This window comes from Bombus terrestris, chromosome 8, assembly GCF_910591885.1.
Source record: "Bombus terrestris chromosome 8, iyBomTerr1.2, whole genome shotgun sequence".
In the NCBI taxonomy this organism is placed as follows: Eukaryota; Metazoa; Arthropoda; class Insecta; order Hymenoptera; family Apidae; genus Bombus; species Bombus terrestris.
Window position 1 is genome coordinate 3,416,777 of NC_063276.1, and position 23,472 is coordinate 3,440,248.

A 23,472-nucleotide genomic window follows, 5' to 3' on the forward strand; every position below is an offset into this window, starting at 1 on the left:
AGAAAAGAAAAATTACAAATTCCATGTAGAAGCAACTTCCCGTAGTATCTGTACACATGCTAATGTAACAATTTTTCGTAAGATAAACCTCGTGCAAGAAATAGCAAAGACAACGTGAGAACTACAAACGGAATAAGCTTGTTGATTCTCCGTTTCTGCGTTGCAGAGGAAATTCGACACCGACGCTTCTTGCACCAAGGCACAGATATCTTTCGATTTCTGTTGTTTTAACGCCAACCTCACCAGACCCGGTCAAACAAACAACCTGTTTCAAAATTGAATTTAAAATTCTATTTCTTTTGTTCGTTTAACTTTACTTTCGTCCAAATTCCTACATCGATTTCTGATTAATCAGTTTTTCAATTTTTGTTAACGCAATAATTTACATAAAATTAGACGAACAAAAGAAATAACGATGAACACGTAGAATTTGAAATTACATTTTGAAACCGGTCGTTTGACCGGGTCTGGTAAGGTCAGCGTGAACCGCGCCTACGTTTCTCTTTCTTCGATCGACGAGTCGATCATTCTCCAACACACTTTCGAAAGACTTGTTAATCGTCGATCGACGTTCATTATACCGTCGAGCAAGAAGGCACTCGACCATTAATTGATCGGACCTGATTGCACAGGAAGCGAGTCGCGCCACCGTATGGCCTGTCTATATCTAGGGCACGCTCATTACGCGTCATCCTCATGAACAATGATTCGAAAGTGCGTGGAAACGCCTGTCTGCCAATGCCTACGTTTTCTTCGTCTGCGTTCAAACACTGGTCGATTGAACGATGTGACAGCACATCCTTCGAGAAACATTCGTATCGAACACAACCAACGTAATGCGAATACTTTTCGACCATTTCCATCGTGCGATCGATCGAATAAAGAGCGAAGAGCGGTGTGTAATTAAAGCGTCCAGAGGCACGAAATTCGGAGTGAAATATTTGTGAAATATTCATGAAATATCGAGCGGCCGAGGAACCACCTTTCACCAACATTTCGATCGATTTCATAATTATTGGGTTGGCAACTAAGTGACTGCGGATTTTGTCATTGGCACCTAATGGCAAAATCCGCCCAATATTTGGGTATTCTCCGGTGGAAAAATCATTTGATACTCCCGAACTGATTTTTCGTTAATATTAACGCCATAACTAGCGACTTTTAATACTTGAATGCCTTGTACATGATTAATTAAAATTAAAGGAACACGATTATCAGAATTAATTCCGTAATTGCAAATGATAAGGTCGGATTATATTCCGATGCTGTGTCTATAAAATCGCATCATCTCGCAGTACAATTTAACGTTACCTTAATTAGAAGATTATCTTCGATATTATCTTCGGTTTCAGTTTCTCGAAAATTTTCTTACGTTTCTTTCGCTTTGTCGCAATTCTGATTCCAGCGTTGAAAATCTACAAGGCTGGAACCAATCTCTGAACACATTACGTCGTTTAAGAAAGTAAAAATCGTGTTAATTAAAGAGCGGCAAAATGCCTAGAAAATTTAACGCGTATCAACCTTGTCTCAATGATCTTTTTCGTAAAAAAAAAATGTTATATACCAGTAACGCTAAAAAGCTTCTCCGCCCGAAAAACTAAAAGCATCTGGGTATTTTTTAATATTTTAAGTCTGGCCAAAACCCGACGCAAAATTATCTGCTGAAAAGTCAGAAAGGAGAAGAGTGAAAAAAAAGAGAAGAGAAGAGAAAAAAGGAAGGAAATAAAACACGAGAAGTAGACAGAGAACAGGAGGGAAGCAAGGCTAATTAGCAAGAAGCCTCATTGTCGTAGATTGAAGATACAGGAGATTTTTCAGCGTGACGTGCCGCGTTATTTCTGCTTCGGCCGCCACCACGCACAGCGCTGCGTGCAAACGCGCAGAAATCAAAACAATCGTTCGTTCGATTCCCATCTTATCGCTCGATAATATCGTCACGCTGCAGCATAACGCGGAGACGAACGCCAATTCCTCAACAGAATCGATAGAGTGTCGATAAAAAAACGTCTGCACGCGAGGATCTGATTACTTGAAGATTAGCTTGCTCGTTCATCGTACACTCTTTTTTGCTAATTTTTATCATATAGCGTTCGTTACGTTTGAAACGTTGAACATTCGTAACGTTTTGTAACGTGATACGCTTGAAAGCTTGAAAATTTATTATCTTGTTACATTCTTTAAAAATTCGAACAGACTTTTCCAGCGACCAATATTGTATCGAACATATCGCCATAACATTTTCTTTGTAGCATCCACTGCTTTTCCCATATTTTATTTAACATTATTTAACATTTTCATAAAATACCACGCAAAGTGTGCAAGACGCGAATTCGCGTGTCCTCTGGACGTCCTTAGACGTCGCCGTGTGTGGTTAGACGAAGAAACGAATATTCGAGATATTTCTACCGAGGCAAAAAGTAGGAGAAATATCAACAAAGATGCGATAAGAAAAAAAGAATAGGAAAAAAACTTTCACTCGCGTCGAACCTTTCTAACAGCGAGTTTAACGAAGACTGCACGTTATACGAATTTTTTGATCTCTGTTCGAACTGATTCTCGTTCAAACTCCGCATCGTACGACGTTTCGTGGCCAAGAACAAACGACTAATTAACATCGCAGCGTAATTGGCCGCTGCTAAACGGCCCCAAGTAACCTTAATTACGATTTCCAAATCCCTGTGCTCGTATTGTACACGTCATCGAAACGGAACACCGTAATACATGTAATTCGCTGGAAACTCGATAACAATTAATAATCGTGTTCGAGCATAGTAAACAAAGGGAGTTGCACGGGATATTTGTCTATTAAATTTGCATTAACGCACCAAACTTTCGATTCGCGCGAATCGACGAATGGGAAAAATCAAATTTCCATTCATATCTCGTTTTATCTGATAAATCGGCCAGTTGTTGATAATTGTAATCGAGTTGTAACACGTTCGGCCATGATATTCGTCGATTAGATTTTCCCTCAATGCTCAACTCGGAAATCATTATCCCGGATAGATAGAGAAAAAGTCGATAGATGGAAACAGTGGTCGAAACATCGAGTGGAAGTTCGAAATTGGAAAATCGCGAACTGCATGCTAGGACAATTGAACTTTGTGCGTGGTGAAGAGAATATCTACGAAGAAGTTAGGCCTTGGTATTTACCAAAGTACGGGAAACTAATCAGAGGGAAAAGCGAATTTTAACGAGAGGATTCTCAGGTAGCGTTTTGTTGTAATTCCAGCGTCCAGAGATACGAGAATTATTATAAAAGGGTCGTGGCAATAGGAGGACACGTTCCATCGTGTTCCATCGAGGCTTTTTTTTACCGATGTAGAGTTTAACCTCTAATAATTTCTAATTCAGCCAATAAAGGCTGATGCACCATGGCGGATCTAAACTGTTCGCAGCGAACGTTCCAACGCTCCGGTCTTCTCGTTTGATTTATTTCTCAATTAACGGCCCGTTGAAAATTCCCAGGTTAAAAGTAATAAATTTCTATGAAATTTGAATAACCAGTTGCGAAATAAAAAGTCAATATGTTGATTATAATTCTGACCCGGTAACTTCGCTCTTTGCCTCGGACTAAATGAGATTAATATTAAATAAAATTCAAAGAAACGGAAAATATTAAACGAGCTAAAATACTGTATGCGGAAGAATTTTCCGAATAATTTGATCTATTCCCGTTCCAAATTCCTCCGTTTTATTAATCACATTTTCTCTTTGCTTCTCCCTTTGCATTGCACCACCCTCGCCCCCCCCCCTTCGTTTCTTCAACTTGAAATTAAACGAAAACTTGTATCAACAAAACTCGGGGAAAAGACAAATTATAGAATATTACAGACGAGAATTCTCTCTCTCTCTCTCTCTCTTGTTAATATCCTGTATAATAAAATTCCGCTGTAATATTAAGCAAAAGCTAACTATAAAATATTAAGTACAAGCGAACATCGATGAAATTCAAAGAGAGGAGACAGATCGGTTAAAAGAAGCTGCTATAAGTAACAGTTGCTCTATTTCTTTTTTAACGATGTTCTATACTGTCCACCTGTATATTTTACCAAAAATTTTCTCTCTCTCGTCTTCCTCGTTGTAACTTTCGTCGCGAATAATCCATTTTTCCTCTCCTGTGTTTAAGTTGCCGAAGTAAAAAGACGCTGGAGGAACGACTCTCTTAAAGATTCATTTCGAAAATTTCCTCTCGATTCTCGTCGTTGTGATTTCACAATTTTCGAGAGAACAAGAAAGATCCGTTCGCTGGTAATTCCCGGCACGACGTCCTCCTTCCTCTCTGCGCCATTTTCCACATCCACGGAACGCAACCAGCGACCTCCTCCTCTCTTCTCTTACATTTCATTTCGTAACAAATGAGCTACAAGGTAACAGGTATCTCGCACGAACCTCAATATTTTGTTACATAAAACGTCACTTATATCGAGCCCTGCAATAATAGCGCGAGTTTTCCTTCCACACGACGAACAGGGACACTCTCTCCCATCGATTATACGTCGAACAATTCCGCGAGAAATATCACCACAGCCACCATTGATAATCTCATCTCGTTGGAGATTTTTACCTCGCACCGACGTAATTTTTAACATCCTAAGTATTCGTTTTGATCTCTACGATCTTCGCCTTGATAATTTCCATCTCTGTAATTTTTATCTTTCTAATTAATTTCTATCTTTGTGTTTATAATCGGGACGTTTCGCGTAACTGGGACAAGAAGCATAAGTAATATCGTCCTTTGACTTTAGCTTCGCGGAGAGAAAATTAATGCTCGTGTCCATTTTTAATAGTCGCCTTCCGCCACCTATTTCGTCTATTTTTCGTCCACATTATGGAAAAAATGTTCCAAGTTTCGAATTATAAAATATCACTGGGCGCTGATTTTACTCGTTCGCTGTCGTTGAATTTTTTTACCGCTTAAAAACCGTTTCTTTCACGGTTGCTCCCACGTTTATGACATGTACTCACCGTATACGTACTTCGAGCATGTTTTTTTGTAACAGCATCCTTTAGCGGTACTGCTTTTTTTGAATTCCTCTGCCGTACAGTGTCGCAGACGGTTATATCGTCGACGCTCATTTCACAACTTTTTTTAACGTGAAAAAAGTGCCGATCCAATTGCCTTGGACGCACGCTACAGACTGCCGTGAGGATACTCTTTACGAAACAAAGGGAGGAATCGCGTACTGTAAACACATCAGCGAAACATGATACGCGCGTTTGCCCAAAGTAAGATAAGAAACGGCGTTACGTAATTATGGGATGACAAAATAGTTAGAAATGGGGAACAACGTCGTTAAAAGTGGCAAAATACGCAGAACGTGTACGGTGTTCGAAAATACGTCAAGTATTGTATTATAGTACTATAATATTCAATGGATGGGACAAATGATTTCGTGTTATATCATTTTTATCTATATCGATATTTTGCATTTATCAATGATATCTAAGCTGCGAATATTCTTGCGAATCTACATTTCTATAAACGAAATTAAAAAATTGAGATTTATTGAAAAATTTGTCTGACCCGTTAGATATTAGAACGAGCACTATGCTTCGAGCTTGTTACACATTTCTGTATCTCCGAATTTGCCACAAGCGCAACGACGCTAATCGAATACAGAAAATCTCAAATATTTTCGACGGCAAAGAAATATTTACAAGTAATCGAACTTAAGGAGAAAAATAGAGATGAGATAATTAGATTAATTAATCGTGGCCTGGCAGGTGATTACTCTAAGCGAATAGCTTCTGCGATACAAAATCGATGAGGCCCACTACTAACCGCATTAAGCTTTGCATTATCAAAATTACCGTCCCTGTACTTCGCTTAATATTGTCACAGCATAGTCATCGAGCCATCACTGGACAACATACCGGGTGTCCGAAACTTTTCTGATTAAAATGGAACACTTAGAAAGAGACGTTCGTCAGAAGCAGTTTGAAAGTAAATATTCAAATAAAATCATTCAAATAAAATTTCCTCGCTTAACAACCACCGTTCTCGCGAGATTTCGTTACCGTTTCACGAAAATAACTCACTTGGCCATATTTCACTGATATCAACATTCGTGGCGCTATTAAAAGTCGGCATATTCTGTCTGGGAATTCGAAATTGATTTTATCAGACTTGGATCATCTCCCACCTATTTGTGGAAAGCTTAAACGTGCCGAAATATGCGAAAATATACGAACTGAAGTATCTGCTTGTTATAACATTTAGATTCCATTTGTTTACTTTTAAATAAGTTCGTCTCTTCTTCTTTTTAACGAAACGATTACGCAGAATTCTTTCTGTTTCCGATGTTTTAATAGATCAAAGAAAAATACGAAAATTTTTGAACGCTGATACAGTTTACAAGAGACGAATAAAAATTTGGCAACGTTCGTACAGATCGCTGCAGAGTTTGTACAGTTTCATTTTACTGAAAGAGAGCAAACATTGACAAATCAAGATACGGATCGAGTATTGGTAATCTGAGATGCAGAAGCTTTTAGAGAAGATTTTTCTTCTTCTTCTCGATATTACAATGCGCAAGAAAAAATAGGGTAATGTACAGACTAATGTAATGGAATTATGAAGAATCTCATTATAAAACCTCAATGGATAATTACGTTTATTCGGAATATTTTCGCGGTGGGGAAAAGATTGCAAAGACTTCGAAGACGAAGAGCTGCGGAGTAAAAAAGATAATTAAACGATAACGTTTATCTTTGATGAGCGGTGCCATTATGAGCAACTACTCTTTGATTTTTAGCAGCTTGATAAAATGAACGATGGTTCGTAAAACTGTAATCAGGAAATTTTCGCCTCCGCGAACGATAGATGAAAGATACTGTGCGAATACGTTGCTTTAGAAACTAGAGTTTCGGTACGTTCACCTCCGAATCAGATATTCCTGTGAATGGATAAAATCGACTATATGAATGATCTGAATAAATGATGACCGGTAAAAGTTACTCTGTACGTACTTATATCCTACTACGTATTTTCAATGAATTTGAAAATCAGCGCGGATGCCCGACAAAAAATTCTCGTAACGCTTTGACATTTGAAAAATGAACATTCGTTATTGAAATTCCCATACTGTACGCTCAGTAATAAATATATGGAATTCGATGCTTTCACATTTAACCGATTGTAACTATGTTTGAAATTAAAATGCTGATCCTAGAGCTTTCGTGTGCCAACCTTGACATTAAAAAACACCATACGATTCGAATTTTCCTAGCACCGTTCGTTAGCTGTGTTAATGAAATATAAAATAGAAGAAATATAATGTAAATACAATAATAAATATAAATTCATTAGAAAAATGAACATTCGTTGAAATTCTCATATTGTATACTTGATAATAAACATATAGAATATGATAACGGAATTATACGTTAGATAGAGAAACTAATTCGATGTTTGTACGTCTAATAGGTTATGTTTTACATGAAAATATTTTTCCCAACGACCTTAACGTTAAAAGACATCAGAAAAACCGACATCGTTCTACCGCTGCATTAATACATTATCAAACATACGATATATAACGATAATAGTCAAACGTAACAAACACCATAACCTAAAAATTTAAGATTATCTTCAAAACTTTTTCTAACCTCAAAAATCTCGATCGTTAACCTAACCTAACCTTACAAAGAAGAAAGCGAACTTATCTATCAATGGTCGGTTAATATACTACTACAACGACAACAACAACAACAATCGTAAGAATATTAATAAAAAGCGTGAAAGAGCAGCGAAGATGATCCTCGAGGTTATCGTAATCGCGAGTCGAAAAGCTTCGAGTGGAAAAATATGGAAAGAAAGGAGGAGAAAACAGAGGCTCCGCAAAGACTGAACGATATCGTGACGGTTCTTGGAAGCACCAGCGATGCGTTACACGGTCAGCCAAGAAAATTGTAGGGCTTACATGCTTCGTGTCATTGCGTGACGCAAAATGACTCATAGGTTCGTGAACCTTATGGCAAGTTAATGGGTTCCCTTAAATTTACCCCTTTCAATGTATCTCCTATCTGCTTCTTTACAATCGCTGTACAACCTTCCGGCGTTCTTTTATTTCAATTTCCATTCCTTACTTCCATTCAATGTATCAGCCGTAATTAGATCACGAATATTCGATACACGTACGACTTTGTATTTTTCTGACCATTAAACGCAGGTAGCGATCTGTTTCGTCCGCTAAATATTATCAACGACTATCGCATCTTGATTATTTTATATTTTTCTACGCTTCTCGCGTATACACGCAGTCTGTGCACTGCCTACGTCTTCAAATTGTACCATAAGTTGCCTACAGAGCCTAGAGTCGATAAAGAGAAAAACTGCTCGTTATAGAATCTGTAATTGTACGATATTTATTTTCCGCCTTTCGTTACATCTGACTTTTTCCTGACCTTCGAATCTTCAAAAATGAATCTTTCAGCGAAGATGAAATTTTCTGCGAATTCTGCACGGTTACTCTTGCCCGACTGTCCGAACGACAATGTTGAGGTTAGGTTGGGGTTAGGTTGGGTTTTGAAGATGATAGAAAGTATTTTTTATAAGATACTAGATAATAGTAAGTATTTAGCGTGTTTTAGCCCTAATCTTTGGACCAACGTAAAGATAGAAACCTTCGTGATCGATTGTGATATTAAGAGCGAAAATTTGTAAAACACGATGCTGCACGCTGCCTCTCTCTGCTTCCACAAAGCAGCGAATGAATCTCTCAGAAAAATTTCAGAAAAATTAGAAGACTCCGGCGAAAGAAAGAAACAATTTACGAGGAGATAAGAAAGAATTAGTAATTAAGGTTCCATTAGACCGAACAAAGGGGCAATAAAGACGTGATATTATGCAATAAATATAGTATACTAGTATACAAAGCTACGGAATATATAAGCGTAACAACGAGGCGAGTATATAACAAACCGGAAGTCATCCGAAGCCGCAAGCCAAGGATTATGCATAAAATGAAAATAAAATAAAAATGAAATGAAACATTTACAGAAAAAAGAGAAGAGAGGTGACCAAAGAATTGATATAATTTCGCGTCGTTGTTGTTATCTGTAAGTCTGGTTTCCGTTTTGTTTTATTAAACTATTGCAAAGACAAACACAATTCCTGGGCTATCAAACTGAAACAAATAAATAAATACAATAACGTACGATATAAAGTAAAAGTAAACCAAAAAGATAAAATAATAGTGGCGACGGGATGCGATGTCGAACCAGCGACGTTGTTGTAAGCAGTTACGGTGATTCGATTTTGTAAACGATAGCCCGCACACGACTTCGAATTCGATACCGCAGACTGCAGGTTTAAAATCTATACGATTTCTTGCTGATGATACGTCGCAGACTATCGATTTGTCTCGCCCGAGGAAATCCGATATCGCCGTGTGCTCGTCGATCGTCGCTCGATTTAATTGCTGCGAGCTTTTTTTCTCGTCGTGATCGAGACGAGAAAATGAGAATCGGTTTGGTGGTGGAAAAGTGATAATGGAATTTAATTGCTAGAGGTTTTCCCGTGACGATGGAGTCGAAGGTTCCTTCGATGCTGGAAAATGCATGTCCGAACCTGGTGCTCGATCGTAATATTACCGATGTTGGTAGACGCGCAAAACTACAGAGAATCGACGTGGTCGTTAGAGCGCTGATTTTTACGCAAATTCGTACTCGTACAAACTCGATCAAGCAGATGGAATCTGAGTAAAAATTTAGTTCGTCGATCGAATATTACGATGACTGTTATACTTTGAATATTTTCCGTATTTTAGCGTACAGGTTTTGTATTCCAAATCTAATGCCTTGCAAATCAAATTCAAGCGTTCGCTTTAATACTCCGCTTTTTATACTCCGCTGCCAAAGTTCTCGAACGACGGATCCTATCGAACAAGTTTCTTCAACGCATCAACCTACGTCCGTTGACCTTTGGAATGGCGAACAGGTTGGTCAGATATTTTAATTGACGACTCTGTTGCGACCGTTAGCCCTGAAATTGTCACAATTATTACACGAGAACGTGACGATTTCGGGGGAATGTTAGTCGTTAGCTGTGATCTATTGGTCGAGTTCCATCGATATTATCGCGTTTAATACGCCATGTTAATTCGTTCGTTGCAGGTAGTAAGAAGAGGGTATTGGTGAACTAGCTCGTTCAATATGGAAATGGTTTGCAAACGAGTCTCCGGCCGAATGAATAATTCCGCTCGATCGGATTCTTTTTTAATACGACTTCGACTCGTGTAAATTTCTCTTTGCCAAGTTTTTCTTCCAGTGGGCAGGAGAAAAAGAAAACGATAGCATATAACGCGTTAAATTCTGTTCGTCCGCTTTCACCTGACTTTTATTCCAGTTACCGAACGTTCGATCCTATCAATCCATTGTGAATTATATTCGTTGGTTTTTACGCAGGAGAACTGCTTTTTTAACGCCACGTTTATTTACTAATTTCCCTAATTTATTCGATTTTTTATAGCTTGCCGTTGAAGATGTTTAGGCGCTAGATTTACTAGAATTCGTTGATAATGGAAAAATATTATTGGGTTGGAAATAATTTACAGATCGTGGCACAGTTAATTCGTACATTGCAAAAGGAAATGAAGCTTCAACGGTGTACCGTATGTGTGTGTGTGTGTGTGTGTGTAGTGTGTTGGATAGAATTTTCTAGCGAGTAAAACTAACAAGAATTACGATGTCTACGGACATTAGTTATTTAAGTAGGAAGATTTTTTCCCCGTCATCAACATCCTTCGAACACAGTACTCGCGTGTTCCCGTAACAGGAAACAAGCTGATAAGAAAGATTAGCTCGATTATAAAATTCCACAAAGTGCGTTAGAAATATGCGGCTTCGGTACGCCGCGCGAGACGACAATTTTAGCGTACAAAGTTTTATTATAAACTTATAAAAATCTGCCAATCATCCTAGGTACCAGATTTTGACGTATAAAATTGTACAGTTTCATAATTTGCAAGAAACTCGCACACATAGATAGCAGCTCTCGAAATAAACAAATTTCTCGTCCGTCGCGGCTACCAGGTTCTAATTAATTAAAATGAATAAAATCCTGCAAACGTAGATCGTAGCAAGTTTCAAAATAGAAAAATCGTGCGAGCGTTGCGGGTAGCAGATTTTTCCGTACAAAATTGGATATACAGTTTCGCAATGTACATAGAATCCATGAAATTTCCCAGATAGCAGATTTTCGTGTAAAAAGATTGTACAATTGCAAATTTCCAGCTGGACGATTATTATAGTTAGAAAAATCGCAGAATCTTCGAGATTTTGGCCAAAATATTTACGTGTTCGAAACGATTTTCTCTACCAAAGGAGGAAATTCGGTTTTTTCACGATGTAGAAAATTCTTCGATAACAGCAAATAGATTTGCCTTTAGAATTCGAGCTAACAGCATAATCGCGCTATGGTAATCGAGTACGTAGTCGAGGCTAGTCTGAAACTATCGATTACAGAGGCATAACGCGTGCATCTATATCAACCCTTTTAGTGGCAAGCGGCGATGTATCGCCCTTTCAAATATAGTACATAGCCAGAAGTGCCACCGAAGATATATCGCCGCTTCCGTAACCGTTTAAACGACCATTGCTAATTTACCATCCTCTTTCGAGTTGCCTTCTACTTTTCTGTCTTTTCTTTTCTTTTTTTTTTTTTTTTTTTTTTTACCTCGATAACTTGTTTTACACAATCAGTTTGTTTCCTCGTTCTCAACCTCGCTACCGTAAGGTCTGATTTTTAATATCTCGTGGAAGATTGGAATATTCGCTTCTAAGTCATTTCGTAAAAATGAGCATTTTTTTTTTGCTTTTTAGGTGAAACAACTTTTTTCTTTTTTTTTTGAATGAAATAACGATACAATTAAATTAGATTAAATTTTTATGAATTTGTGGGAAATTTGAAGTTTAATAGATAAAACATCTTTCTCTCTGAAGCTTGAAAATTATATTGACAAAAATACGACTTTGCACAAACATCCGCGATCTTAATAATAATTTTAAGCGTTCATGTTGCAAATATTACGGTCAATTACAATTGATTACGGTCGTAGTACTATAAGATAGCGATATAAACAAGATATTCGTTTATTTAAGGAAGCCACTATCTCTCTCGAAATCCTAAAATGTTCGAAACTTTTGAGTTCAGGAGTGTCCCTTCGAATCAAGAACCTGTATTTTCTAATCGAATTTGTTAAAAGTAAACTGATGAAAAATAGAAACTCCCCTTTTAAAGCGCTTTCTAGATTTTATGAATCTTTGCAAATATCAGACTTTGGAATTAAACCAAATACGTTTGACTCCGGGCGTCTCGCAGTTAGCTTCTTTTATTTTTCAAAAAGAAAATTACGATATGTCGGCGTTTGTCATTGAAAAATTCGATCTTTGCTACCAAAAACCACTTCTTAAAGCTGGTCATAAATCTTCAATTTCCTATCTGAAAGAGATCCATTTGACTCTTGGTTTCTTAAAAAAGAAAAAAAAAAGGAAGTTTGTCTAAATAGAAAATAAGTGCAAAAATAGCGAGTCTCGTTCGACGGAACGTAGATCATGGATCTTAGACAATAGAACGTACGAGCAACAGATGTTGAGCGTTAAATTCTGCTTGTAGAATAGAAGTTTCTTAAAAAAGACTGCGAACAGACTGAGAAACCGCATTCCGCCGGATCAAGCGATAAGTATCGATAAGCATTTATTCGTCAAAGTCTACTAAGCAAAGTTTACACTATAAATAAAGAACCAATAACTTATAAATAAGCGTGCAGTTATCAAGGGTAGATAAATTCGAGGGAAGTCTCTCTACGGAAAGGGTGAGCATGTATGTTCTGCAAAAATAAATGGCAAGTTAGAAACTTGGAATGAAAACTGAAGAAATCTTGCGGCACTTTAACATTATCGAAGTTCAAAGTATATGTAATCCAACGCGTAATACATGGACACGCACGTGGTTCACCTCAAAATGTCCTTTCTCTGCGATGCGTATGAGATGTCGTTTTGTCGGATACTTTCATCGAAAGATTATTATAAGATTATTATTAATTAGCTACGTCGCAGCGACGTTTTCTACGATAAACAATTGCAATTGTTTTCGCTTTAATCCATCCGACGCGAATTGTAAAATCGTGAAAATACAGTCCATTTATCGCGCTTTTCTCGAAAACGTTCCATGACAAAAATTGAGAAAAATTCTAATTAAACGAAACGAGATCGAAGAAGATTCATTTGTCGGATGGAATTATATTTTTCGGTGTGGATGGTTGAGGCTGAATCGTAGCGGAAAGGGCGATGGTATTGTATAAATTGACCGTACGTTTCTTTCAACCGGTTACCTGCTTTCGACGAGTATACTCGTCGCGAAGCAATGGCAATATTTCGTGTTTCGACGAGTATACTCGTCAGGCGTAAAATCTAGTTACAACCTGAAGTTTAAATTGAAATTTCGCCGAAAATTAAAATATATCCGTAAATTTGAAGATGTTTTGAGTATTTGCAGGCAGAGACGAAATAAAAAGATATAATTATTTATTACGAAAAAACAGTATACAGCGTGAACAACGCGACACATTTTAGCTACGCGCATATCAAAGAGGTCGCAACAGCTAACTGGTTAAATATCCTTCGATAATTTTTATATAATAATTTTCTGTATAATATGTACGTATAATATCTTCATAGAATATTATACGTTTTCAGATCGGTTTCAAACTTGACCGCTGTATAGCCATAAAAATATTGAAACTTTCTAAGTAGTTCGATATATATAATAGGTAGGAGACTGGTGTGTAGAGAGAACGAGCTATGAAATAGAAAACGATAGAATGTAGAGCAGAGGAGATCGAATCGACGCGAGCGACACTGTGACGCGATAAAATGTGGAAAAGTATCGTTGAGAATAACGCGGATATGACGCGATACACTTTCGTTACGTCATTTCTCGCGTAGCGAGCGTTACAAATGATTGCATTAGTTCATGAGTCACTCTCGCCTCGCCGAGCGAACGTAATAGTAATTTTGCACGGAACTCTGCTTCATAGACACTGGCGAAGTATGCTCCACCTTAAAATGTGATACGTATAATTAGAACGATACGATCTGCCATGTATATTTAGCGATATGCGTACAATTTTTATTTTAAGGACTCAGTAACGTATTGCTATGTATCTTATTTATCTAAATTAGAGTAGATATTTCTCTTTATTTGTTATTAAATATCACGCGTTAAATAAACAGTGTTTTATCGTTTTTATAAAAGTCGATATTTTTACGATTGTGCGTCTATGGGATTTTGGGATAAAATTTGGAATATGGAAGTTCGGATATTGTAAAAGAGCACTGCCAAACGTTCCAATCCGAGGGAAAAAGATCCTTAAATTTCTAAATTTTGAGAAGGGAAATCTCCAAGTTTCCTGATTTTGAAACAGAGTTCCCTAGATCCGCGAACTTAGAGAAAAGAAATCCTTATTTTTCGGGTGAAAGAATTGCCCGATTTGTCAAAATCCAAGTAAGGTTAGAAATTTGAAAGCTCGTTGAATCTTCTAATTCGGGAAAAAATGAGAATACGAAGAATTCGAGCGATGAGATAAAAGAGGAAATTAGTCGTGAAACTATGAGAATGTGTATTGTACCATCTATTTATTTATGGAGGCTAAGGTCGATATTTATCTGAATCAGCGTGCACCCAAATAATAGGTAATGAAATCATCGCTAGCTGTATTCCTCGGTGACGTACGACGCCATCATGAAACTCGACGACAGCTAAACATTTTTATTGTCCTTGCGAAACTTACTCACCGACCTGCTGACTTGCTTGAAACGCACAATATAATGAAACGTATACTAAAAAAAAAAAAACCTGACAAAACTCTGCTGCCCTCGTTTTCCATATAAATTTTCTACCCAAATATTTTGTTACTTTAACTTCGCATTTTTACAGTTGCTCTTACAAAGTTTCCTAGTGAAATTTGCAAAGAACCTACCTACTTACAATAATTCCCTAGACACATAGAAACTAATTCATTTACAAATGAAACTAAAACTAAATATAAACATTCAAAAATATATTACAATTCTTTTAAAACGATTCGGCTAAAAATATCAAAGATATATCCTAAAAAGAATATTCCTAACCAAAAAATGCCTCCTAATGAACATGTTACGAACAAAAATCCCGAGGCGAATATTCCCAACAGAAAGGTCTAACAATATTACATACGTACAAAATGTCACGAACAAAAATTACCAAATATGTATTTCACTCAGAAAACTTTTTCCCCATTCTCTTTACCAGTATCACCAACATAGCCAAACAAAATACTGAAAACGTTCGTCCGGCTGACATTCGTCACGTTGAGCTCCATTGTTTATCGTTCGTCATTGCTGCACCATTCGAACTTTTTTTCTCGATACACGCAACATTTCCCCTAGAACTTATCTCGAGAAACGAAACCATATCGTGTTCTTTCCCGATCTGATTTTTTCCCCTCGTATATATCCGGCACCTTCTCCTCGTTATCTCGTATCTCGGATATTGCGTCACGCCTGAAAATATGCGCGAAATTTCCAGGACTTTGTAAGTTAGTTCGTTCGACGATTGGAATTCGTTTTTTATCGGCGAGCAGAGCGAGCAAAAGAGAGAAAAAGAGAGAAAGGGTAAAGGAGTAGGGGAAAAACGGTTGCCAATATCGTTCGGCAAATCATCTTTATTCATGTTATAATTTAAATTGAACGTGATGAAATATATATATATGTATATGTCTGTCTTTTTTTATTTATCTCTTCTATTGAAGATAATAAAAGAGTTCGTCGTATACGTATACGGTTTTCCACGAGAGATTGATTTATAGCATTAAAGAGAATTAGAGGAACTTCTATTTACGTACTTTTTTTATTTCGTTATTAAAAATAAAATTCAATCGCCGAAATATATTCGATTTGTTTAATTTCGTTGATAGCATTCGATTTTTATATTTTTTTTTTCTGTGAAATTAAGTAACGAAAGAATAAATGGCTAAATACCGGTTTATCTCCGGAATTACATTTAACTTCGAAAGAGCGTATAAAATTGTACATCCTGTCAGAAATATCAAAAAATTCCTATAAAATATTTTTCTGTTTTTATGAATTTCATGTAACGAGCTATCAAATGTTTACCGATAGAGAGGAAAATAAATAAATATCGATATATCTACGGAATTCTATTTAACTTAAAACGAAAAAGGTGAAAAATTATCCTATCGCTTGTCAGTAATCTTTGAAAGATTTCTATAGAATATGTCTCTGGCCTTTCATTTTATTAATCAGATTTTATGAATGTAAGGAAGAACGAAATAATTAAATAACAGGTTTACTGTTAATGTTATTCAAGAGCGAACGACTTCAATTTGCACGGTCCGTTCTTTCGTCTGCCAGTTAAACACGGAATTCTGCGGATAAATAAATTGACGTATCGAATTTCAAAAAGATGACTAAAAATAACTCGCGTTAAATTAGCCACGCGGTGGCTTTCAAACTCGTTATCTACTTCGCTCCTGATAACTTGCCACCTTCACCATTCTCGTTTCCAGCGAGTTGCTGCGAGTTTCATTATTTTACCGCGTTTATTCATTAATTCACTTGATAAATATTAAACCGTGGAATTTTTAATACCAAACTACCATTAATAAGAACAAAATAAAACTCGACGCGCGTTCAATTAAATTAAATAATACGAATACAAATAACTAGCAACGAGTTCATTTATTACAATAATTATTTACCACAAATGTGATTCCAACCGTGGCAACGATACGCTGTTATAACCTGTTTTCACGAAAACGAACGCTCCCGACTGCCATAGAAACAGAATTTACGGGTCACATGACAGCGCGTTGCATTCTTCGTCGAAACGATTCAACAGCGTTAATAATTAGCTTCCACCTCTGTCGTCTATCTGTGTCAACAATAAATCCGAATGGCAACTTATCTGCACCAGATTTGATCGACAAAGAACGTCTCCGCAGAACATAACCACAAAATCACAAAAATTCCGTGCGTTGAATTAACCATGTAATGGCACCCTGTGTCTGTGGACTTTGGACTATCAAATTGTACACTAGAGTCTTTTAGGTTAGGTGAGACTTTCACACTTTTAAATCATGTAAAATATTCTAGATAATTTTATTAACGTACATTATATACACTACCACATACGTACGCACATTATTACTTATATGCATTGATGTAGATTCAGATACATATGCATACAGTTTGAGGTTATGAAACTCGATGTTTATATTTTGCATAAAAAAACTATATTTAATGATACAATTTAAGATCGTACAGGACAATCAATTATTTATTTTTAGTGTTACTATTTCTAAATACTATTAATAAACATTTAAAAAATTGCCTCCTATTCATTCGTTCATTGTGTCAAACATTAAATTACACGAAATATTCGAATTAAATATCGAATCACTAAACATAGAAATATTCTGTCCGCGAAAATGATTTTCTTACCTCTTTTGTCATGCCAAATACATTTGCACTTCTGAAAACTAGGGTGTACTAACTTAAACTTTCTACTGTTCAAAATCGAGCTCGTCTTTTCCTAACACACTTACTCAAGTTATATGTGTCAGTATGAAAATATTTTAGAGAGTAGAGGCGACCATATACATATATGTATTATTTATTTATATAGACAATTTTTATGGGAACATAAAAGACCAAGTGTGCCATTGTAAGGTTAGAAAAGTCGATTATACGCCATAATTTTTTATCGCGACTAACACAACACGTTATTTTCACACGAAGGAAATTCATTAGAATTGATACACGATTCCATACACCGCTCGAGTCAATAGTTCAATCACGTATAACGAATCGATTGACGGTGATACACTATCACACGTTTTAAAATATTATGGCTGTGAATCAAAGAAACTTGAGAAGTTCTTTAAATATATGCGTATAATACGCGGTACAAAAATCTGGCTCCAATACAAAGAAATATATGTGAATTTCTAAACATAGTAAACAAATAAACGCTACTGTTTTTCATCACATATACTGTAAACTTCGAAAAAGTATATACAGAAATCGAAGAATATTAGTAGGCAACACAGCATGAAGTCTGTTAATGGCATTAGAAATGTTAACCATTCTAAACAATGTAAAAAAAGAAAATAAAATTTCTCAAGTAAGCAAATTTAGTAAACAACATCTGAAATCTAAAATACGAAAGGCGTCCCTAATACCTATGAACATTTGATGCGATATTAAACTTATGCAAAAAAAAAAAAATGATTTTTATAAGAATGTTTAATACAGGAGTGCAAAACGAATAATATTCGATCTAAATAACTGTATACACACACACACTATAGTATCATATACACGAGTGCGACTACATAAATATACTTATAAATATCCGAGGCACAAAGCGTCGTCGTTGCATGTTGCCGGGTTTCTTTCTTCTCGAGTCACTTCCTGCGCTGCCAGTGACTCACGTGAATCACCGAACAGTCAAAAAGAAGAAGAAGAAGAACGAACAGACGAAAGTATTCTCGAAAGAGTCTCCATGCGCTATTCATCTTTGCCAAAATATGTTTAAAACCAGCAACTTTTCGCGCGAATCACTACGTTTATCGTAAATTCGATAAGTCGAAATGAAACGATCCGATAGACGAACCTAACCTATAAGGAAACCTGATCCTTTTCCAGCCACCCAGACGACATCATTTGACACAGGAAAACCGGCGTGTACACGAACGAAATATCGTCACATGAAAACGATCGCTATATATGCAATTAACAAATTGACTGCCATGCGAATTTTATATATTTCAGAGCCGTAATAAATATACATCACCATAACATTTCATTTCTATCAAATATTATATTGTATTTGAACACTTTTTTCTGACAATATTATCCAAATCACATTATTCGAAATTCGGTAATCCACGAAATTGATATTATTTTAATCGCTCCAAAAAATTTAGTAAAATATGAGTCACCCCACATGACCACCATGGCAGTCAATGTGTTAATAACCAATCGACGTAAGATTAAGTTGCAAACAAGAATATATATAAATACGATAATAGATAGGGAGATGTGATTCTAATCTTAGAAATCTAGCAAAGAATCGGGCACCGCCTGAGAAAACGCGCGGGCGACCACCGTGCATGATTTCCGGCGGCGTTTGCCTGGCGTGCCACGCCACGACGACCTCGCAGGGGGGTATGGACGCTGTTCTTTTTTTAGATAACTATATTATCCCTATAGAGACACATTGGTTTTTTTCCCTTACCTTGCACCTTCGAAAATATTCGTTGAATCTGTTTGGCGTACTCGACTCGTACACCCGTGTACCCCTCGGATCTAATGGCCCTCTATCGCACTCTCGTATTCGTCCCTCTCTTTCTTCCTCGCGCACTCCTTCGTTACACTCTCTTCGTCTCCCTCCCTTTCTATCGTACGTTCTCCGTCCTTGTCCACGGCCCACTATATCCCAATCTACAGAGATTCTCCGGCGATTACTCGCTTCCTACTCCTGTGCTGGTCGGTTCGTCGTCCCGTACGCGTAGCGAACACATCGAAAGCGACCGCGGGGAGAATCCGTGGACTGGTGCCGACTAATACGGTCGCCACGAACCAGATATAGTCGCTACGAACGAAACGAAACGAAACGTGCTCCACCGGTGGCTGAGAAAATTCCGCACTCGGTCGAAAATCTCGCGCGCCGCGGGTGCACCAAAGCTCCTTAGGGCACGGTCCTCTATACGATCGCCTCGATGAGCCGATAATCACTGGCTCGAGGCGGGTCTTCCACACACCACCGGATAACAACCTCAGTTCGGATAATGATTTTACTAGATACGGTCGAACGGCCTCGATACGGTTCCTCTCGGTTTTCCAAAGCACTTTCGCGAAAAGCAGCACGACACCAGCCCACGATTCTACCGTTATCTAGGGCGATGCCTCTCTGCTGCTCGCCGCTTTGCCCTCCGTCTCAGACTATGCAGCTACGTAGACTGCGAAGATGGCTGTGCTCAGTGGCACATACGCGATACGTGTCTGCCTTACCGACTTATGGCGATCAGCGCTGCGTCGATAACAATTGAAATACGGTTTTCGCTGTCGTGTGAATTTAGCTTTTTTTTTAGATTTGGCGGTATCAATATGTAAATTGGGAGCGAAGTTTGAAATTTTCTATACAGATCGCTCATTTGCTGCAACGACTCAAAAATTACAATTTTAAGAGAAACGAGTTTGAACGTTTTAAATCATGTCAAATAGATATAACAAGATGTCGAGCTTACACGAAAGTATTGTAATGTTAGCATCGTGTCCTTTATGGAGGCGACAGCACGTGTCAAGGTCTCACAAGAATCATCGGGCTACCAATATCCATAAGCATAGGCATGGCAATGACAGGTAGTTAAGATGCGCGTATGTTATGTTATAGTTTTGGGTGATGACAGAGAGCCCAATATTTTCCTAATTAATTCTTAGAAATGCGCACACACGTGTTCCGGCCTGATAACAGGGTGTCCTACGGTGCATGTAGGGTGATAAGAATGCCTTAGAAGGATTTGATCACGGAGTGGAGAAGACGATGTAACTTCTGGCAAGAGAATTGAGTCGAACAGTTCAGCATTTGCCCCACAACCTTCAAAGAGAAAAGTTGCCTAGAGAAATTTATAAGATATATTTACCCTAAAGCAACCCCGTTCTGAGTTTCCATAATCCAAATTATAATGCAATTCCCTTAATTCCCAAAATTCAAATTATGATGTAATATGAAAACTCTTGTTAAATTTTATCGTTATTGGTATAAAACAAGAAATTTCCAAAGTTCAGCTTGAAGTATATATAAAATATTATTTTTCTCGTTTATATTACGAATTACGAAAACTTTGTTAACCATACCTCATTAATTTAGTGAATAAGAAAAAAATTTAATTTAACAATAAAAGAACTAAATGGGGCAATAAAATTGCAACTCTTACAATGCAAGTTCTTACAATCAACGATTTTGCCGGCAATATTAATTCATTATGAATTAACTTGAAATACTAGTCATTTGTGTGGATTAGAATTTATATATTAGTAATAAATTGATTATTAGAATACATATAATGTGCTTACGTTATAGAATTAATTAAAAATGGCAGCAGTGTTTTAAAATGAAAAAAGTTGAAACAATTTTTGGTCGTTTATAAGTAACCAACTAGTTACGTTTCCTGTCTAGGGAAATGCACGTAATCGTATTCAAATTCTTTGCAGCAGACATTTGTTTCTTGCTTTTCAAATCGTTTTTATGCTTCGTTTTTTATCTTATTATCAATTTATAATGACGTTATAAGTAAATAATTTGTGTTATTAGTTGTTAAATGGTTTAAAGAGCAGTGCATTTCGTTTCAATCACTTAATTACTTGAAATAACGAAATATTACAACACTGGTGAGTTTTTCCATTTTTTAAATTTCATTATCACTATATGGTGCGTTAAATATGCAAAGATGTATATAATTCTTTATTTATGAATTAAAATAGGATATATTTATTGGTTTACGTATATTAGATATTTTATGTTCTTAATATTATAAATGTGTGTCTATACGTATATGGAATACATATACTTAAATTGTATACGTGTATGTGTATTTTTTATTATATATAAAATGTTTAGAAAATTAATTTTCTGAAAATTAAGATAGTATTATACTGTATCGAAAATGGAAATTGTCAGATGAAAATAACTTGAACTTGCAAAAAATTTCTCTCACATTGATTGTACACTCTATGATTGACGTTCATCGCGCAATTGCGTGATGTAATTTTGACGACATTTTTTAATTTTTATGAAACATGTATTTACATGGTTTTTTATTACTTTTCTTGAACATTTAGTAGATAACAAATACATATTTTTATTCTAATTGTCACATTAGAGGTCAATAAGAAACAAAGTGATAAGATTCTTTTAAATGTTTGAGGTTATATATGTATATTATTTTGAATAATTTTACTTGTCATTATTCATTAATTCAATGAGTGTTATTTTTAATATTGGTGGTTTCTTCGTGTTCAATTCAATAAAGCGATCATATTTCATAATTTTTCGTACAAAGAAAGTTTAACAAGTTGTTCACCAAAAATGGAAATAAAGAAAAGAATTCGAAAGTTAAAGATTGCGAGTCAAGCTGAAATTCTACGATCACATCAGAGGGACGATGACTTTATTAAATATCTACGAGATAAGATCGTGGATGTTCTACAAATTCTTGAAAGGCGAATTGGATTGCTACCCCTGATACATTCAGACATTCCATTCAAGTTAATTTATTTCTTTTTTACTTCGGGAATGGGGAACCAGACGTTAGGAGAAGAATACACTGGAATTGTGCAGGCCAACTTAGATGCTCAAAAAGTTCCATCTATATATGTATGTTAAAATACTTTAAAAGTACTGCAAACAGAATGCACTAAGCTTTATTAACATGCAATATTTAACTTACTATTCAGGCAAGGGTACTGGCAGTAATTTTAGAATGCCTTGGAGAGAAAGCATTGATAAGATTACTAAAAAGATTAGAATTATCGGTCAATCATCCTCATAGTAAATTAACTCCTGCAGCTGCAATATTTTTAAACTCTTTCATAACAAAAATGTATACTATGATACCTATTTTCATATTAGTGCACAAGGGACTATTTTATATGTTTGGTCACTATTATAGTTTAGGCAAAAGAATAGCACGAGTAGATTATGCAAAGGTAATTTTCACACAATAATATTATTATGATTGTGGTTGAGATATTCTCTAGTTTCTTTTAAATTTAAAGGTATATGGTCATCGGCCTACTGATACTATCAGTTGGGGATTAAAACTATTAGGAATCGCTACGCTTGCACAGTGTGCGCTAAAGATCTGGCAAAGCAGGAACAGTGAAAGCCCTTTTAATAAATACTTAACAGTCACTGAGAAACATAGTAATCTGATGTGCCAATTGTGCCTCGAAAAAGTGCCAACAACTACCACACCCTGTGGTCATTTGTTTTGTTGGTTTTGCCTTACTGATTGGTTGAATACTAAACCACAGTGTCCACTTTGTAGAGAACATGTTGTACCTACTAGAATAGTGCATATAATGAATTTATAAATATTTTTAGTTACTTATAAAGAGAAATTAATAAAAAAACAACATGCAGATGTTTCTTTTTTACACTAATTATTAAGTTAGGGATAAATGATCCACACTAGCACTATTTTGTACGTTTTAACATTCTTATAATTTTGTTTTGTTTTGAACATTAATTACCATCCATCTGTGCAAATAACGTTTTTATACAGATGGTAGTCGCAAATACACATACATGTATCATCAGTAAATTATAAAGCAAAACTAGTAGACACACGCACGCATTTACATATATATATATACATATATAGATATATACATATATATACA

At 36.3% G+C, this 23,472-nt stretch overlaps 2 protein-coding genes across 5 annotated transcripts in view; one reads left to right on the forward strand and one right to left on the reverse strand.

Moving 5' to 3' along the window:
• The window catches only part of LOC100642405 (ras-related protein Rap1), a 71,177-nt gene extending 51,199 nt beyond the window's left edge, over positions 1-19,978 (reverse strand). For 2 of the 4 annotated variants that reach the window (XM_012311041.3, XM_012311040.3), the window contains exon 1: positions 19,304-19,978. The gene's annotated coding sequence lies outside the window, so the exon portion shown is untranslated. The remainder of the gene's footprint in view (positions 1-19,303) is intronic. The other 2 variants (XM_003397070.4, XM_012311039.3) reach the window with 1 other exon arrangement.
• A 1,814-nt stretch (positions 19,979-21,792) lies between these two features.
• LOC100642521 (peroxisome biogenesis factor 10) lies at positions 21,793-23,211 on the forward strand. The gene is made up of 3 exons (XM_003397071.3): positions 21,793-22,444; positions 22,525-22,776; positions 22,846-23,211. Exons 1-3 carry the CDS (start codon positions 22,157-22,159, stop codon positions 23,161-23,163), a joined length of 858 nt encoding a protein of 285 aa, XP_003397119.2. The 5' UTR covers positions 21,793-22,156; the 3' UTR covers positions 23,164-23,211.
• Positions 23,212-23,472: the final 261 nt, after the last annotated feature.